The sequence below is a fragment of the Podarcis gaigeae genome, assembly GCF_964106915.1.
Source record: "Podarcis gaigeae genome assembly, chromosome: 6".
NCBI classification, from domain to species: Eukaryota; Metazoa; Chordata; class Lepidosauria; order Squamata; family Lacertidae; genus Podarcis; species Podarcis gaigeae.
In genome coordinates, this window is record NC_139682.1 from 54,730,366 (window position 1) to 54,749,701 (window position 19,336).

The following is a 19,336-nucleotide window of genomic DNA, read 5'->3' on the forward strand; positions in this document are numbered from 1 at the left end:
GAAGATCAGTCTACATCCCAATCCCAAAGAAGGGCAGTGCCAAAGAATGCTCCAACTACCGCACAATTGCACTCATTTCACACGCTAGCAAGGTTATGCTTAAAATTCTACAAGGAAGGCTCAAGCAGTATGTGGACCGAGAACTCCCAGAAGTGCAAGCTGGATTTAGAAGAGGCAGAGGAACCAGAGACCAAATTGCAAACATGCGCTGGATTATGGAGAAAGCTAGAGAGTTCCAGAAAGACATCTACTTCTGCTTCATTGACTATGCAAAAGCCTTTGACTGTGTCGACCACGGCAAACTATGGCAAGTTCTTAAAGAAATGGGAGTGCCAGATCACCTCATCTGTCTCCTGAGAAATCTCTATGTGGGACAAGAAGCTACAGTTAGAATTGGATATGGAACAACTGATTGGTTCAAAATTGGGAAAGGAGTACGACAAGGCTGTATTTTGTCTCCCTGCTTATTTAACTTATATGCAGAATTCATCATGCGAAAGGCTGGGCTGGATGAATCCCTAGCCGGAATTAAGATTGCCGGAAGAAATATCAACAACCTCAGATATGCAGATGACACAACCTTGATGGCAGAAAGTGAGGAGGAATTAAAGAACCTTTTAATGAGGGTGAAAGAGGAGAGCGCAAAATATGGTCTGAAGCTCAACATCAAAAAAACGAAGATCATGGCCACTGGTCCCATCACCTCCTGGCAAATAGAAGGGGAAGAAATGGAGGTAGTGAGAGATTTTACTTTCTTGGGCTCAATGATCACTGCAGATGGTGACAGCAGCCACGAAATTAAAAGACGCCTGCTTCTTGGGAGAAGGGCAATGACAGGCCTAGACAGCATCTTGAGAAGTAGAGACATCACCTTGCCAACAAAGGTTCGTATAGTTAAAGCTATGGTTTTCCCAGTAGTGATGTATGGAAGTGAGAGCTGGACCATAAAGAAGGCTGATCGCCGAAGAATTGATGCTTTTGAATTATGGTGCTGGAGGAGACTCTTGAGAGTCCCATGGACTGCAAGAAGATCAAACCTCTCCATACTGAAGGAAATCAACCCTGAGTGCTCACTGGAAGGACAGATTGTGAAGCTGAAGCTCCAGTACTTTGGCCACCTCATGAGAAGAGAAGACTCCCTGGAGAAGACCCTGATGTTGGGAAAGATGGAGGGCACAAGGAGAAGGGGACGGCAGAGGACGAGATGGTTGGATAGTGTTTTCGCGGTTACCAGCATGAGTTTGACCAAACTGCGGGAGGCAGTGGAGGACAGAGGTGCCTGGCGTTCTCTGGTCCATGGGGTCACGAAGAGTCGGACACGACTAAACAACTAAACAACAACAACAACAACAACAACCACAAAGATAGATAATCAACTCTGGATTCCATACATATATAGTAATTTTATCCCATCTCTAAATATAATTGACTTTTACCTTTACTTCTTATGCTTTTAATGTAAATTGCAGGTCTCACTTGTGTTGTTATTAATGGACTACATCCAATGGTATTACTGCAATTCACAAGAGTCAAAGACACTGTTCAATAAGCATGAACTAATCTGACACACTCCAGAAGGCCAAAGATCTCAAGGTGGTTCATTTACCCTAAATGTGTGAATGTTATGGAGCTAGAACAATAAGTGTGCCTGACAAAGGGCATAACTTTATTTTATGCAAAATAGTATTGTTTAAAATTAACTTAAATACAGCAGAAATTTACAGCCAACTTATTTTAGCATCACCTTACTGATCTATTAGGCTTTGCTACAGCAAGTGATTGTAAATTGAAGTCTAACAACCCTACCCCAAATTTAATTGGGAGTAAACATTATATAGACTTGTTTCCAAGTAAACAACATTGGATTACAGACTAACAGTGTAGCAGTGTTATTTGAGCAGCTTGAATCTCACAGGAATATATGAGGATTTTCATACAGCCTTGAAAACCTTCCACAACAGATGCTTAACACCCAAGGTATTGATCTATCCTTAGCCATCACCGATGGCCACCACTCTGACATTGGTGGTACAGATCTTTGTGTTCAGTGAAGCTACCTCTTTCACATTTTAGCTCATGGAAAAGGCTCACCACAAGACACCCTGCAGTACATCTATGTGGCTTCCAAAATGTCTGGATAGCGCTACAAGTTGCCCTGATACTTCAAGTGACAGTTGCCATTGGTGAGCCTGTCTTTTCAAAACTGAAGCTCATCAAAACACACTTGCAGTCTACCATGACAGGCTCACATCAAAAGCCACATTGCAGAAAGATCTTTCTAAGTTTATTTGGCAGGGGAGAAAACCCAGGATAAAACATAAAATTATGAGTGATACCCAAGAGAGAGGTCATTTTGTTCTCCCTGACCTACAATTATATTTTGAAGCATCATGCTTACGTTGGTTGAAAGACTGGATTTTACTAAAGAACAGCCATCTGTTAGACCAGGAAGGGCATGATTTAAAATTTGGATGCCATGTGTGCCTGTGGTACAGAAAGGTAAGGGTATATGAGAGCTTTTCAAACCATATAATCAGAAAAAAATCTTTATAAGGTATGGGGGAAATATAGAAAACTACTGTAAAGGAAAACACAAATGTGGTTATCACCAACAGAAACCCTGGCATGAAAAAAAATTAACATAGAGACAAACTGGAGTACATACAAAGACTTTCTAAACATCACTGCGGAGGAATGTAAATAGAAAGAGTATGAAAAGATAAAATACCAAGTGACAGACTGGTTTCGTTACTACCAGTTGAGGGGGGCATTTAAGTTGGACAAAAAATATGGATTTGCTGAAAAAAAACTCAGTTTGAAAAGGAGCTGTTAGGATCCAAGGTCAAAAAATTATCAAAAATATGCAATTTATTGCTTGAGTGGGAGGCAACAGAGGAAATAGTAAAGTCTTCAGTGATAAATTGGGCTAGAGACATTGGACACAATATTGATTTTATATTATGGGAACAACTTTGGAGAGTAAATATAAGATTTACAGCATACTACACGTTTTAAAATTTTATGAAGATGCAACATAGGTGGCATTTGACACTTAACAGATCAAAATCAATAAAGAGTAACTCTTAGAAATGTAAAATAGCAGAAGGAACCTTCTACTGCATGTGGCGGTCATGTGGCATAATCAAAAATTATTGGGAAATGATTTTATACTGAACTAAAAAAAAGTTTAAAAAATCATTTTCTAAAAATCCAGAAGCATTGCTCCTGGAATTAATAACAACAGTAGTCTCAAAAAAAGAGAGAGAAATTTGTTCCTATACATAACAACAGCTGCCAGTGTTCTATTAGCCCAAAAATGGAAAACCGCTAAAGCACCAACAAAAGAAGAATGGCTTATTAAACTGTTAGAATATGTGAACCTAGCAGGGATGACTACTAGAAGAAGAAACCAAAATGACGAAAGATATAAAGAGGACTGGATATTGTTTATAGAATATATGGAGAAGTACTATAAGCAAACAATTTACCTAGCAGGATGGTAAGATTTTCAGCAGAGTAAGAAATAAAAGTATATAAAAGTTGTTGCGATAGGGTGAACTAAGAAAACACGGGGGAAAGAGGGGATAAACAGAACCATGGAAGGAGAGGTTAGGAAGCTGATCGGTCAAGGAATGTTTTCTGATTTTTTGTCTATTCTTAGAAATCTTTTTTAAAAAAAGAAAGATCTCTTTTCTTTATTTCAAATTTTTTTCTTTAGTGTATTATTTTTGTTCATATTTTGTTGATATGGAATCTTATCAGAAAAGGAAAAAAAAAATTGAAAACATAATAAAATAATTACTAATTATTATTATTATTTTAAAGTGATGGCCCTAGCAGGAAGGGAAGGCACTACGCAGGCTTCAAACTGTGTTGGTGTGGCACTGAATGAAACATGAAGCATAAATTGCCTCAGCCTTTGGGGTTAGAACCTGTGAATCTCTTCACAACCTGGTAACTTACTGATATTATGTGACCAATCAACTGGTTAAATACAGCTTTGAAGAAAACTATGTAGCTGTACTTATGTCACCTGACCTGAATTGAGTGAATTGAGCATGAGACATATTTGGTGGGGAGAATAGGAAATAATTATTTTTAAACTTTGTTTATGCGAAGTCTGCTTTAGCAGACTAGTTTCTAGGCATATAAATTCTAGGTAAAGGTAAAGGTACCCCTGCCCATACGGGCCAGTCGTGTCCGACTCCAGGGTTGTGCGCCCATCTCACTTAAGTGGCCGGGGGCCAGCGCTGTCCGGAGACACTTCCGGGTCACGTGGCCAGCGTGACGAAGCTGTTCTGGCGAGCCAGAACCAGCGCAGCACACGGAAACGCCGTTTACCTTCCCGCTATAAAGCAGTACCTATTTATCTACTTGCACTTGGGGGTGCTTTCGAACTGCTAGGTGGGAGCTCACGGGAGCTCACCCTGCCGTGGGGATTCAAACCGCCGACCATGCGATCGGCAAGTCCTAGGCACTGAGGTTTTACCCACAGCGCCACCCGCGTCCCTTTATATAAATTCTATGGGCCTACAAAATCTGTATCCAAATCCCCACTGTCACTTGTGATTATTAGTTCTTTATAATTCTTTATTTCTTAAAGTACCATCAATTTACATTTGGACCTTGTAGAGTTTCAGTACGGAGAAAATAATCTCAAATTGCTTTTGGATCTGCACTATCTAAACATTTCAAAGGCACACAATGGTATTTAAAAATTAAGTGAAGCTAGCGCAAAACTAAAAAAAGCTCCCCCCCAAAACCCCCCAAAAAACTTTTCTGTATGGATTTTCACTTTTTGAAATATGGCAACCCTATTTTAAGCACATGATGCATTTTAATCCTATTTTGCAAAGAGTAAATTCTGTCTATCCATCTATCCCAAAGTTTGTAGATTTCTAGAGCTATTTCAAACAGAAGCCATCATTTCATCTTTTCATATATATAATTTCAAAGAGAAAAAGAGGCCCATTTTTAAAAGTGCATGAGGCATGAGAAGTATTATTTACTTCTAGGAAATAAATAATAAGTGCCTTGTGATTCTATGCCAATAGAGAGGTACAGAACTGGTACAAAAATCTCTATTCTGAAAGCTGAGGATGATGCAACTAGATTCCCTACACTCTTATCTACCCACACCAGTCTTTTTTACTCATTGAATTTTAGCATCTATCATTTTATTTGATTTTATAAAGCAACACAAAATCCCCTCATTCTATTCCATCATGTTAAACAGATGCTGGACCTGTATGTGAAAGGCGCATATTGGTACATTTTGTCACATGTAAATTGCATGCAAATACATTCAAAATGAATTTGTTTATCATTCCTGAATTCTAATCCAGAGGTCTTATTTTTAAAATTCAGCTTATATTCTGACATGTATACAAATGAGTTTGACTCTGGAAAATAACTTCATAAACTTGGGGTTAGCAAAGCAATTAGAGGAGGCATCTGGGAATCATAAAATGTGGAAAAACAACATTTACATCTCTTGGTACCTCAAAGGTTTCATTTTCTCTCCACCCCACCCCCGCCGGCAACTTAAATGAATCATTAAAAATGTCACACTTATTTGTCGAAGATGGAATATGGTAATGCTAAGTATTCATTTTGTAAAAAAAAGAAGAAAGGGCTGACAGAGCATAATTCTTAAAATTTCCTGGCAAAATTTATAAGTGGACACTAAAGCTTTTATATTAATTATTAGTACTTTATAGAGAGCCTTGCAAATGCATAAATATACTTCATCAAGGAACGGGAACATTTTAGTCATCTTATTCCTTTATGAGGTTAAAAATGGTCCTTTTACTTATGAAGGATACAAAATAGTAAGAAGAGTAGCTTTCATGGACCTAGTGATCAGAACAGTGATCAGAACTTGCCATACCGTGTGTTTGGAAAAGATAATGTAGCAGAGCCACAGCTGCCCACATTAATCCATCCATCTCAGCTACCTTTAGCTGCCTTTGCCCCCCAAAATGCAGTTCTTCATTTGTTCCATTACCAGCTTATCTGCATTCATTTTAATAATTCATATACTGCTTAATATAACAAAATCTCTAAGTGGTTCAGACAAATTATAACAATAGAAACGTAAGCAAAAGGTCAGTCAGTACATAGCATCCAAATGTGATAAAAATACAGTAAAACATTAAGCCGAACATTAAAACAGAAATCCTGAAATAATGGCTGTGGGCTGTTACAATGCTTCAGTAAAAATACATTAGAGACCCACGACCCTGAAGAGTCACTGACAGTGGAGGCAATACTGGACTAGATGAACACAATGTATTCTATCAAAGAAGCTTCATGAGATCCTATCATGGTATCACTGATTTGATGTCTACAAAGCTTAAGGAGTTTTGATCTACCATGACTAGACAAAGGTGAGTACTATCAGAAGAAATGAGTGATCACTTTTAAAAGTTAGCCATTAAGTGTGAAAAGAAAGTGACAATGTGCCACTATCTTAGCACCTTCCTGCCACCACGGACCTGAATGAAAGGAGAAATGAGCCCATTTCTGTCTCCAAAACACTTGATAGTCAGAGGATTCTCATTATTTTGTTGTCCTATTGAAAAGGCAGTATGTGCACCACAACAAGCGTGTTGTTTAGTGGCCTGTTCAGATACCATTTCTTCCCCTGGAGCCATATTCAGATCAGGGAATGAGTCAAGGGCTTATGCATTCCTTTGGTCTTTCATGATGTGTGTAGACAGTAACAACTATTTATATACTAAGAGATTCTATATTTCCTCAACATGTAATATCTCCATCTATGACCCAGCAATATAGGCTTTCATTTCTAATATGTAAAGGTCTGAACAGGCCTTTGACATCACTGACATGTGCAGAATTAAACCATTTCTGATATTAAAACTTCATTTCCTTGTTGTTTTAGATAGTGTCCTTTTCCTATACATTTTTTTTGCTTAGGTGAGCCTGAAAGAATCCCCTCCTGCTTAATGAGTAGATCAATTATTGTTCATAGAGGAAGATACTGTCTCTTTAAAGGTTATTTGAAGGTTGATTGTTATCTTATTGCTTATATCCAGCAAATCTATTCAGGCTTATGAATGAATTTGACCTTTTTATAGTTAATGGGAGAAAAAAAAACAGAACAAAAGTTAATTTAGAACTCTATACTACAACACTTTTTCCCAGAGAAATGAAAGGGCATTCAAATCGATACCTGCACAATAACACTTCTGATGAATGTTTGTACCCAATTTTCTCATTTTGCTAACTTGAGATTGGAAATTTTGAATAGTTTTCAAAGACCATATTCTTTATGTGCTGTGAAGTATGTGGTATTGTGTCCAAACAATGCAAGGGGATAATCATTATAGAAGTATCACTGGGCCTGAAAAGGTCAGTTAGTTGGAAATGTCAGCTTTCAATGCAACTATGCTGGACCTTCGTAGGCAAGGATCCAATTAAAGGGACATGCCAAGGTGCATGGAAACATCACAGTGACCTAGAATAATAATAAGGTGTTGCAGAAAGATTTCAAAAGTAATGGTGTTAGCTTTTCAAATGCCTTCTCTATGGTTTTTATTTAACTTGATGAAAAACCATTTCCCGACAGAAAAAAACACACTCACACACACTTAATATTCAGGTTTCCTATATACTGTGTGTGTGCACCAAAACTAAATGTTAAGCAAGCAAAAAGACCAATCTTGCAGTGTTACAAGCAGCTCTGTTATAATTCCTATTTTTAAAATAACACCTAGCAACGAAAGTCGCTATGCTAGAAATTGGGTTAAAGAAGAGTCCCATATTTAGTCAGAAAACAAAGATGGGGGGGGGGGCTGAGGTGAAAATATAATATCCCTATATATTCTGTGGGGATGCATAGAAGCTCCTTTCCGGAGTAGCTGATTTGTCTGCCTACCACAGCAAAATACTGGATTGTATCGTTAGCAAGGCTTGCATCACTTAGTATATGACCATCTAGTTTTTAAAACTGCTGCAAAATTGTAAGTATCATCCAGTCATCTAAGCATACAAATTATTTTGGAGAAAGACTGATGACACAAGAGAAAAGATAATTTAGGCTGGATAGACAAAAGTAGATGAAGGTCACGTACTTCAAGATGTGAATATTCATACAACATAATGTCAGGTTTCAGCCTCAGACCCCAAATAAAATAAAACGCCTGTTTCGAATGAGAGTCCAGTGAAGGGAGCTTATGTAAACAGCAAAGACTTATTCTGGAATCATCATTTGGAAGATGCAAAAGCTGGTCTGAAGAACAGAGGCAATGAAGCATGATAATGCAGTAGAGCACAAACAAGATGGAAGAATAGGGTGGGAGTCCATAGCTGTTGGATCTCCATTTTGCTCAATTGATTGTGACAGAACGGAATGGCTGCTAGGAGGAGAATTTATATGAATATCCTGCATGAGGGGACAAACAAGCAATGGCATAGGAGAACCTGACAATAGCCCCCACGCAGCTCTTTTCACATGGGATATTTCTCTGCTGTGTAAACAGAGTACACTTTTAATTTGGCAGCAGTTTTAGAAGTTTAGGTGGACATATACAAAGTGATGCAAAGCTATGAGGAACAGAGGCTACAAGGATTGAAAAGGCCATTTCTGCACCTGAAACTGGGAAGCTGTCACACAATAAATCATTCTGTATATGGCTTTAAAAAAGAAGCCTAACCTCTGCTCCCCAGGTATTGCTGTTCCACCCCCTCTGTACACCTGCCTGCTGATTTTCTACTGTGAAAATATTCTTCAGCAGGCAGCCAGGATTCATTTGAAGGACACACAAATATTGGATCATGATAGGAGGCAAGCTTGGAAAAAGAAGAACTGGGATTGCTGTATCTTGTTCCTCAGCCATGTCTCTGAACCAGTTGATATCTCTCAGCCTAGCATATATCACAGGGTTATTATGAGAATGAATGGGAAGGTGTGTGTGGAGGACTCATGTATGCTGCCTTGGGCTCTGTGGAGGAAAGGCAGGATATTAACGCAATAAATAAATAAATAAATAAATACTATTGTGAATTCTCTTACATGGTTGTAATCAGAATCAATATTTCAGAGCAGGTTTAAGTATTTTGCTGAACTAAGTTACTGAGATGCTATTTTTGTAGTCTGTTGGGATTTATTAGGATACTTCTCCATGTCCCACTGCTACTACTTTACTTCTCCATGTCCCACTGCTACTACTTTATCTGGTCATGCAATTAGGTAAATCGGATGAGGCACAGTATCAGAAGTTACTTTTGCTATCTCAGAAATTATATGATATTAGAAAACTCCATGATGGCATTATCCCAGCTGTTCCAGCTGTGCCATTCGTGCTATATGAGACCTGCACAGACCAAGAACCAATGGAGCAGCCCTCCCGAAACTGATGCCCTCAAGATGTTTTAGATTACAATTCCCATAATCCTCCTGCCCATTGGCCATGCTGGCTGGGAGATTAGAGAATGTTGCAATTGAGTGCACTGGATGTGCAAATCCAACACGTCAGTACTGTAGTAACTGTAGAATGCAAAGCTGGGAGAACCCATTGTAAATCTATAGCTGGACAATACCATTTCAGACTGCAAGTGGGAGCTAATTTTATAAAATGCTCTCATATTCACGCATACACACACACACTACCCAAAGAAATGTAGAATGTCAGGGAGAAGGCTAGACTTTCTAAGTGTAGGGATTATCCCCACCCCAGTAAAGAAACATTCAGCTCCTCACCAGCAGTCTGAATTGGTATAGTCCAAAAACAGGTCTACCACCCCAGCAGCGGTTTGTGCAAAGCAGACCATTGCTGATTAAAAACAGGAAAACTAAGATGTAATGATTACATGAGCAGTCTGCAATCCCCTTGATATTGGTGGAATGTATGTTCGAGAAAATATGCGTAAGACCAAGGTCTCATCTACTAGCCTTGAAAACTAATCCCTCTTCCCAGTTTCCATAGAGTTGTGTAAACATTATCTCCAGAATTACTATTTAACCTCGCAAACAGATTAACATACTTCCCTACCTGCTAATTTATTTGCCCTCTTCTTCTGAGCAGTATTATATTTTCTTCAGCACAGACTGTCATTAATAGGAAGATATGTAATAATTCATTTTAAAATACAACAGCCTATGAAGCTCTCACCAACAAACATGAAGAGTAATTATGTGTGGTTGTTTGAAAACTCAGCCAGGATCCCTTGACATGTACTTTGATCAGAATCAATGTAGTAATAATTAGCATGGCCTATTAAGAATAGTTGGAGCATGAGTTTCAGTGGTGAACAACTTTCTGTCACATTTTATTACCCTGTATCATTTTTACTAATAGGTGTATTATAGCTTCATGACTTTGAGTTCATATTATTTTCATGCTTCAATTAGTCAGAAGCGTCCAGAATGTTCAGGACTGTAATAGGAATGGCTTTTCAGAGAGTTTTAATAGTGGAATTTGTTCTTAAGCAACTTTCCCCCAAAAATACGTCTTGAAGCTTTTCTTTCCATCTAATTTTGCACGGCAGTTTCCTAGGCAGTGGTATGGAGGAAAGCAAGCCTCAATCAAAGGAGAAATACAGTAAATCTCACATATCATCCCATTTAACTCTAGGAAGGTTAACATATTATTTTCTAACCAGTGAAAAATTAACTGAGCAATGCAGAACTGCATCTATAATTTGACACAATAAAACAGCTCTAGCAGAAATGAAAGCCACCTGAAAATTATCCATGTGTGAGTCACAAATTAATGAAATGGAGATAATCTTACATTTTCATGTTTAAATGAGTTTTTAAAGAGAGAGAGCATAGAGTATTGGATATACCAAGGCAATTTTGTATGTTCAAGTTTTTGAGTGCAATGAGCTATCCCTCCCCCCGACATACAGGCTTGGATGGGGCCATTTGCAATTGTAGTTGTATCTGTAACTCTTGTTTACTTCTCTCTCTTCTATTTCACAAATGACACTGATTATTCTTCCCTCATGAGGCCCAAACCACCATCATTTTTGTTCAGTCTGGTACATCTAGGGCTCCCATGCAGTTTGCAAGACCCCTAGTACCACTCTCCACTCTCACACGTCAACCATAATGCTCCATGCCTCCATCTATCTCATTTATAGCAGCAAATAAGCTGTTGACCCAGCCTACATGGGAGTTGTTCAGTCTGTATATAGCCCTGTTACCATTTTAAGTTTTGTGATTATCCCATTTTGGAGTCTCAAGCAGCATCAGCATTTTACCTTCTGATTCTTTTGGTACTTGTTATAATAAACTTTTTAAAAAACCTGAATTGGTATTCAGTGGTCCTTGCTAATTCCCCCTAGTAATAGGACTACAGTACAACTTCATGACACACTATCTCTCTAGACCCAAGATCTCAAAGTATTACACCTATATAGTGATGTGTTAAAACATAAGGCATAACTTGAGATATGTGTAGGCTTGGTAACATCACACTGCCTCTGTGTTCTCTGCTGGAGTTTTCTTTTTGGTGAGGTGGCAGCAATATATGTCAGAAGCTTTGCACAAGACAATACAAGGTCTCAAGGGATCTCCCTTGGGCTACATTAGTCTTCTTCAGCTCTAATCCTCCAATGCACCATGATCACCATGCTCTCAGAGGAGATCAGAAGAAGCCAAATGCTTTAGATTTGGATCCTTGCCATTAATGCTACATGGTATTAGCTTTCAGTTTTTTTCTATTTATTATCCACAACTCAGACTTACTCCAATGCTTAGCTACGACGACACAGAATGGGGTGTGCCATGCAGCTACTGCAATATCCCGTGTCTGCTAAGCAGAGTCATCCAGCCTTCACCCCACACAGCCAATTCTGTTGTTTTGAGCACTTAGCAGGAAACAAACAAAACTAGTATGAACATTATTGGCATGATTAATCGCCACCGTACTAAACAGACAAGTAGCACTTAATAATAGCCATGCTAGTATGTTCTTCAGAAAGTGGTTTTCAGAAATATTTTATTTTAATGTAGTATTTTTTAATAATATATTTTTCAAGATGACAAACACATTCTCTCTCTCCAGCAGTGAGCAATGATAATATCGGCTTCCTCTGTTCTTTAGTAAATATCTAAGTTTACCACTGCAGAGAGTTAAATGGAATGCTTCTGTGATACTTGAACATACATTGTGAATTATAGCATATCTACCCTGCAGACATACCACTAACAGTAACCCCAGGAGGCTTAAAGAAATATCAGCACTCAAATTCACAGAGTAAAGGTCTGAAGAGGCAGCTCTGTGAACGGATAACTGCCCGCGGCTTTACCAAGCACAATATAGCTGTCAGTTGTTATTATGTTAAAGATTTTCTGGTGAACAGTGTTTTTCATTTTGCATGTCAGGGAGGGGAGAAAGAGACACATTCAGACAACCATCTCTTTAAGAAAACATAAAAAGAGCTGAGCCTTGTGGCTTACTCACCAGGGTTGGTTATAGTCAAGAGGTCAAGTTGCCGCTGTTGCTGAAAAACAAATGATAAAAGGAGTTGCTGAAAGATGACTAATTTTCGTAGGTCAGCTTAGACATGCCAAGCAAGTGTTCTGACATTTGCAATAGAATTAATTATGACTTACATGGCTCAATGTTATTCTTTTGGATGGAAGCCATGTGCACCGTGCCCAGCCCTTTGAATGCCTTCTCTCTTGCACTCTTTTAGAGTGTTGGTAATTAATTTAGTGGTAAAAATGCACATATGCATGTCTGCTTAGGTTTAACAACCTTTGTCAAACCAAGGAAGCATTTAACACAACGGCAAAGGCTATTATATGATTTAAAGTGTGATATTGATGTGCAGGATTCTGTGGCACAAATTACTATCCTTGTTTTTTTTATTAAAATAAAACAACACCTTATTTTCACAGTGGAGGAGTAAATGAGATAGAAGTTATATAAAAGTTAAATAAAAGTGAGAGAAATAAGCCTTGGATAATCAAGCGCTTTGTTGTTACCACAAATAACTGATCCTGTAACTATACTTCCAGAAGCTTGATGCCACTGGACACAATACCAGCATGTGAAGGAAAACAATACAGAGAACCAGGAAACAGAACTATAAACATTGAGGCCCACTTCATGACCAGAACAGCACTGAAGTTTCCTTTGCATGGCTCCCATTACCATTCTGGCAACATATATCTATCAATCTATCAATCTATCAATCAATCACCTTTCACATATACCGTATATCTCAAGGCAATGTACAAAACATAATAAACTAAAACAGTCGTGTTTAGTGTTAAGAAACAATAAAAACAGACACCAAACAGCAGAGACCTATTCATCCAATTGGGAAAGCTTGGAGAAGAAAAGATGGCAGGAATTAAGTCACATGGTTTTAGAGAGGTGTGGAATCCAACCACATGGAAGCTGTTCTCACATCACCTCTGAAAATGTCAGCCCTTGGATTCAGGAAATATATGCACAAATTTTCAGTGAGTAAAAGCAAGAATTGCTTCAATGCTTTTCTGAGATACAGTTTTCCAAAACTTTGTTAGATGGTTCAGTGAATTTCAGATATCCTACATTCAGGGAACCCTTTCCACATTGATTTGACAGTCATGGTGCGATGTACTGTTAAAACCTGATAATTGGAGTGGGGCATATTTGCTCTACAGGGCTTCTCGGTTTGCCTTGGCCACCAGCAAGGCATGGTGGCTTACCTGTTTGGCATCCCTGGCAAATTGACAAACTGCCCTAAAATGTCCCCTACTCCCCCTTGCTGGTGCAAATGTCAGATGAGGGAGAAATAAGTAATAGTTTGCAAGCCGGCCAGGGTTGTAGGAACACACTTTGAAGTCCACTGCTCTCTAGTCAAATCACTTGGAAACTTTCCACTGTCTTCATCTGTAGAATAAAAAAATTCATTCCAGCAGCACCTTAGAGACTTAGTTGGTCTCTAAGGTGCTACTGGAAGGAATTTTTTTATTTTGTTTTGACTACAGCAGACCAACATAACTACCTACCTGTAACTTCATCTGTATAAGTAAATGAATGTGATCATTTCTTCAAAAAGGCATTGGAGCTGTACTGTGATTAGGGAAAGTAGAAATTCCTACAATATTTTATCCTCTTCCACTGACTAAATACTGACTAAAATACAGTACAGTTTTGATATCTTGGTTAAGAAGCTGCAATATTGGCTTTGCTTGCATATATTTGATATGAATTCCAAGCATATTTGTATAATTGTGTACTTAAGAGTGCACATGCCACTGTGATGTGATGATCTACCCACACATCTGAAAGGTGAGCTTACCTGTCCAAAACCATTTACAGAATTTGTTCAGAATAGGTTGGCTCAGGCGAAACATTATAAAAACAGTACAATGAATTTGAAAAATGAGTAGTCTGGATCTGGAACTCACAGTAGAACAACTATGGAGCTCTGAAAAGATAAGCCTTTATTTCTGCAGATCTCACATACATATAATTTTTTGTTTAAAAAGTTTTGCAAATCCTCATATTTCTGGTTTGCAGAATCACTAACAAAGGTGTTTAGACTAAGTATATTCTGAACAAGTTATCTTATAATTATTTTAATCTTTAAGCATGTCACTGTGCACTCGTCACCCATCAATGGTAGGTAACTAAATTCTAAGAAAGTACTAATGCTATTCACATTGACAATTCATTTATTTTGGTGCATCCAGCATTCATTTGACATTCACTACAGCACAGAGTGTTTTTCCCCCTTCATCATTCAAATGTTACAGCCATTTACTTCTTTTTCCTTACACTTCCTAATAGTTGTTATTCTTCTAAACTCTCTTCGTCCAACATTTGTGTAGCACTGGCATTGCAGAATATACTGTCCACTTTAATTTATCTCTCCTAATCTGCTCAATAATGTCTGTGTTGCTTTCATTTATTGTCAGGCCTATTGATCCACTTCTAATCTAATTCTCATCATTACGCTGTCTCTATTCTTTTGGTGACACTTGGAAGTCCTTGAAAATGGAAGCACGCCTGCATGAACACTAAACTGAAAAGTTTGCCTTTCCCAAAATCTTGCTCTTTCAAGGCCTCATCTAAAAGATTGAAACTTATGTCTGTGCAGTCGAAATGCTGAATGAAATTCATTCGATGGTATATGAACTTTACTGACAGTCAGGTGTGTTTAGTTCCTACTTGCAGCTGAACATAAGATATAATTCATGTCCATGAAAGGGCACTAATGGGGCAATGTTGGCCATCTCCTGTTTCCTTGGGAGTGTTATTGTACAAGAAGAAGAGCATTGTGGACAACTCTGAGCATTGGTTTACTTAGGTCAGCCTTTTTCTATGTCTTCCAACAGGTCCCCTCCCACTGCAGGACTCAGGGTACAACAATATTTAAACCCAAGATACCTAGGGGTGGGAGGCCAGAATCATAAGATGCCAAGCTATCTGACTTCTTCTTACAAATACATTCCTAAATCAAAACATACCTATTAAGAAAGAACTGAACTATTTTTTAATCATAATGAGTTATATGGGCTATGATATGACACCCCCAGACTCTTATCATGTGGAAAATTAGGTGGTTGCCTAAAGGGACGTTTTTAGAGCCAAAATAATTCACGTTGTATCATGCACTTTTTTTTTATTCTCACTCCATATGAACCAGCATTTAGAACAAAAACTAAAACAAATCTCCTCAACACTTCAATTTATCTTTCTGCTACCATGGGAACCACCTTTCTCCAATTGAGCCAGAATGTTGAGCTGTTCTAACCCCTCAGAATGTATGAGTTGAACCCATTATACAGACACAACCCACCAACACATGCCATCGAGCACTGTTCATTTCAGTATGGTAGCCAAATTTTTATTAGGCTCTAAAACTGTCTTTATTAGATTTGTCGCTGAATAGTTCTAAATTGCAATTCTAAGCTGACCTTAAAATTTCTTCATTGCTTACTTCTTCACTAACTTTTCCTGACTTAAGACTTTAAACTTTCAGCGTTCTTTTAACCTTTTATACTGGCATATATTCCCTCTCTTTCTCTCTCTCAGCACTTACTTCTTTTCCTTAGTATTGATGCCCTTGGAGATATTTGCTGACTTTTTTCTATTTAATTCTAACCTTAATTAACTCAGGGTGAGTTGGAAGAGTGCAAAGAAGGAATTATTATTTGTGTAAATTAACTAATTCATTTAAGGCTAGATTATCTGCAAGATGTTCTCCTGTACCACTCTTATTTCTTCTTGGTACATTACCCAACTCTCACTAGCCACGTGTAAAGGTACCACAGATCGTTCAGTTCTTTCCTTTATCATTGGACTCGATGGCCCTTGTGGTCTCTTCCAACTCTATGATTCTATGATTATACATTTTGTGAAAAGAAGCCCAGTACAAAGATGCCTAGTGATACTGACACCTAGAACTGTTTCCTCATTAACACCATCATCAAATTCCATCTGACTGCAATCAGTTCTTGATCCAGACAAGGAAGTGTGGCATGTTTTCTCCAAAATGTTAAGCTATCAAACTCAGAGAAATTAAGTTCTCTTGATGAAGTTTCTACAGTTTTTCTCTGATTGGATATTCCTTAGTTGGAGTGCCACAACACCCTGCAATACAATTTGGATATACCCTCTGATCAAGACAAAAATGCTATTTCTGTTCCTTTTAAAGCAGATAATCTGATAATTAAAAACATAAAATGTTATCACACTCAAGCACTAAATAATAAATTCTTTCAACTAACCCCTCCAACAGATCTTTATACATGTAATACTTCACAGTCTCATACTTCCTCTGCCCTCTATTATTAGTTGCAAATGTATCATTGGATCATGATAAAATGTGCCACTCATCTTGTTGACACTTGGCAGGGATCTTAGTAAAACTCAACTGCCCATGCCTATTACTCTGTGTGGATTTTATTATCAATAATGCAGGTGTGTAGGTGGACTCCAATAAAATGTGAACACTCTCTGTAGGAGCTTTTGTGAATTTCCAGAAGCATCTGGTCAGTCATCTTCCTATACACTTTCTATATCTTTGTATTTCCAGTCGTGGTTCAAAAGCAGAGGCCAATATGAATAATACAAAAGAACACATATGGGCAGTTTAATGACTATTGCAAAGGTATGGGGGGGGGGAGAGTATCATGCATGGAAACAAAACTATCCCTATACATTCCTGCTATTTCCATAGTATAATGGCAAAGCTCGCACAAACATGCAATATAAAAGTCAAACTCTACATGTGGCAGAATCCCAGCTCTTTCTTATTGCTTCCCTTTTGCTGATGAATAAGGAATTGGAGCACAGGGTGAACTCAATGCCTCACTTGGGAAAGATGTCTTTCCTCAAGGCAAAGCATTATGGGTGAAGTCACTCCAGAGTGGGCCTTCACCACTGTCACTTTGCCAGGATGGCAGCAAATACTGTTTAAAGTTACTTTAAGTTTAAAATGCAAAGATACATAAAGCGGTACGATTTATTTATTTATTTATTTATGTAAGTATTTATATAGCACTATCCATAAAATATATCAGAGTGGTTTGAAGCAATCATATATAAAGCCATACAACAAAAACCATACAAAAATGTTAAAATCAGAGATGAACTAACAGACACTTTTTAGCATCGTTGCAATATGGCGGCAGCATAGCAGTCTCTGGTGCGACCTCATCAACAATGCATCACTCTGAGGAAGGCCTGTGCACTCAGAGAAATGCATAAGATAGACACCCCAGAGAGAATTGGGTTGTGGGCAGCAGCAACAGTGGGTAGGTAGGAGGGAAGAGTAGCAGCTGGGAGGAAGGAAGAATCATTGGTGGCAGTAGTGCCAGTGGCTAGTTGTCCAGCCAGGTAGTATTTGTCCCTGCAGGCAGCAGGTAAGAGGTGCAGAGCCCACCATCTGAGCCATGTGGCTCAGTGTGGCCGATGATAGGATTAATCCTGATTATAAAGATTCTTATCACCAATTCTTTAATGTATAATATCCATTAGCAAGGTAGAAAACAACAATTGGGCAATGACTGAGTTTTGGAAGCACATAAAAATGAAATGATCTCCTCTTTCTCCCATTCTTTACTTATACTCTGCCTCCATCCCTGCTCACCCTTGCAAATTTTGCGCATCAGAAGGTTGGTCTTAGAGTTGAGCTGAAATTTCTCGGTCATTTTCCTTTTGCTCACCCCCCAAAAAAACACTTTGCAGAATTTTCTCTGGAAATTCACCACCATTTTGGGGGGGGGGTGGCAGCCACCACCACCACCCCACAATACCCCAGAAGGATGCTAGACCTAGGACATTGTGGCAGATGCAAGGTTGTGGTTTGGCAGCCAACATAGTTGGTGCTCCTCCTGCCATTTACAATGGCAGCAAAAATAGTAGCAACTAAAAAAACTCAGAAACAAATAAGAAGCTGTGCTGCTGCTACTGGTAGGCACCCAAACCCGCAAGAAATTGTTGGATTACTCCCCCACAAGAGAAATGCCCTCTCCTACTTTTTCTGCCCACAAATACAATACAACATTTCAAGATGCTATTTGCATGTGGCTGTAGTCTTAGTTTTAGTATTTCAGGGTCAAAACCATGGTTGAAACAGTGGATGTGCTAGCATGCCTATGCAACGACTTATCCTCCCTAATAAAGTTTTTGGGTTTTTTAAAGGCATTCTAATTTGTGACACAACAGCTTCCATTTGCAGAATGAGATCTTGTTTTTCAGAACAGCCAAACAGCAAAACCAGTGATGTCTCCCCATGCTCAAAATTTCACCCACTTGCTCAGGGTGTAATGTTGAAAAACAATTTATCACTCTTATCACACAACTTGCATCATTCCTGACTGAAGGGAGTTGATCCCACATCTGAAGGGCCATAGACTCACCATCCATGTATCCGTTGTATATGACTACTTTCTTTTCTGGTCAACCCAACAGTAAGGTCAAGATAAAAATAAACAACATGGAAGAAATCCAATTTATGAAACCCCTTGGCTGGGACAGCATATCTGAAGTAAGGTCAAACTGGGAATGATTACCATGGTGGAGGCCCTGAATATTCACAAGGCAAGTTTTTCAAGCAATAATAGTAATTTTTGGACATATCGTGGAATGTGGAGCTGTGATAATCTGATTTATCTCATAAGCACATTAAGAGAAAACTCTTCAGTTTTTTTTCTCTTGAGAGCAGTAGCAAATGTTTAAAGGCTTCCTCTGCTGTGATGACCCTGAACTGGAGGAAGATGGTGACTCTAACTACTTGTTAAGAGCACAGGAAAACACTTAAATCGATTCCAATATGACAAATTAGAAATCAGTTCAGTGAAAAGTGTTGAAAGGTATCAGGTGCTACAAGATCAATTCAAGAAGAAAGATTAAAATAG

The 19,336-nt window shown here is 38.5% G+C and overlaps 1 protein-coding gene across 2 annotated transcripts in view; it reads right to left on the reverse strand.

Annotated features, from left to right (window-relative positions):
- The window catches only part of BEND5 (BEN domain containing 5), a 736,551-nt gene that overhangs the window by 366,193 nt on the left and 351,022 nt on the right, over positions 1-19,336 (reverse strand). For both annotated transcript variants that reach the window (XM_083742456.1, XM_083742460.1), the window contains exon 6: positions 12,435-12,474. In XM_083742456.1, the coding sequence (XP_083598582.1) occupies positions 12,435-12,474 (40 nt within the window). The remainder of the gene's footprint in view (positions 1-12,434; positions 12,475-19,336) is intronic.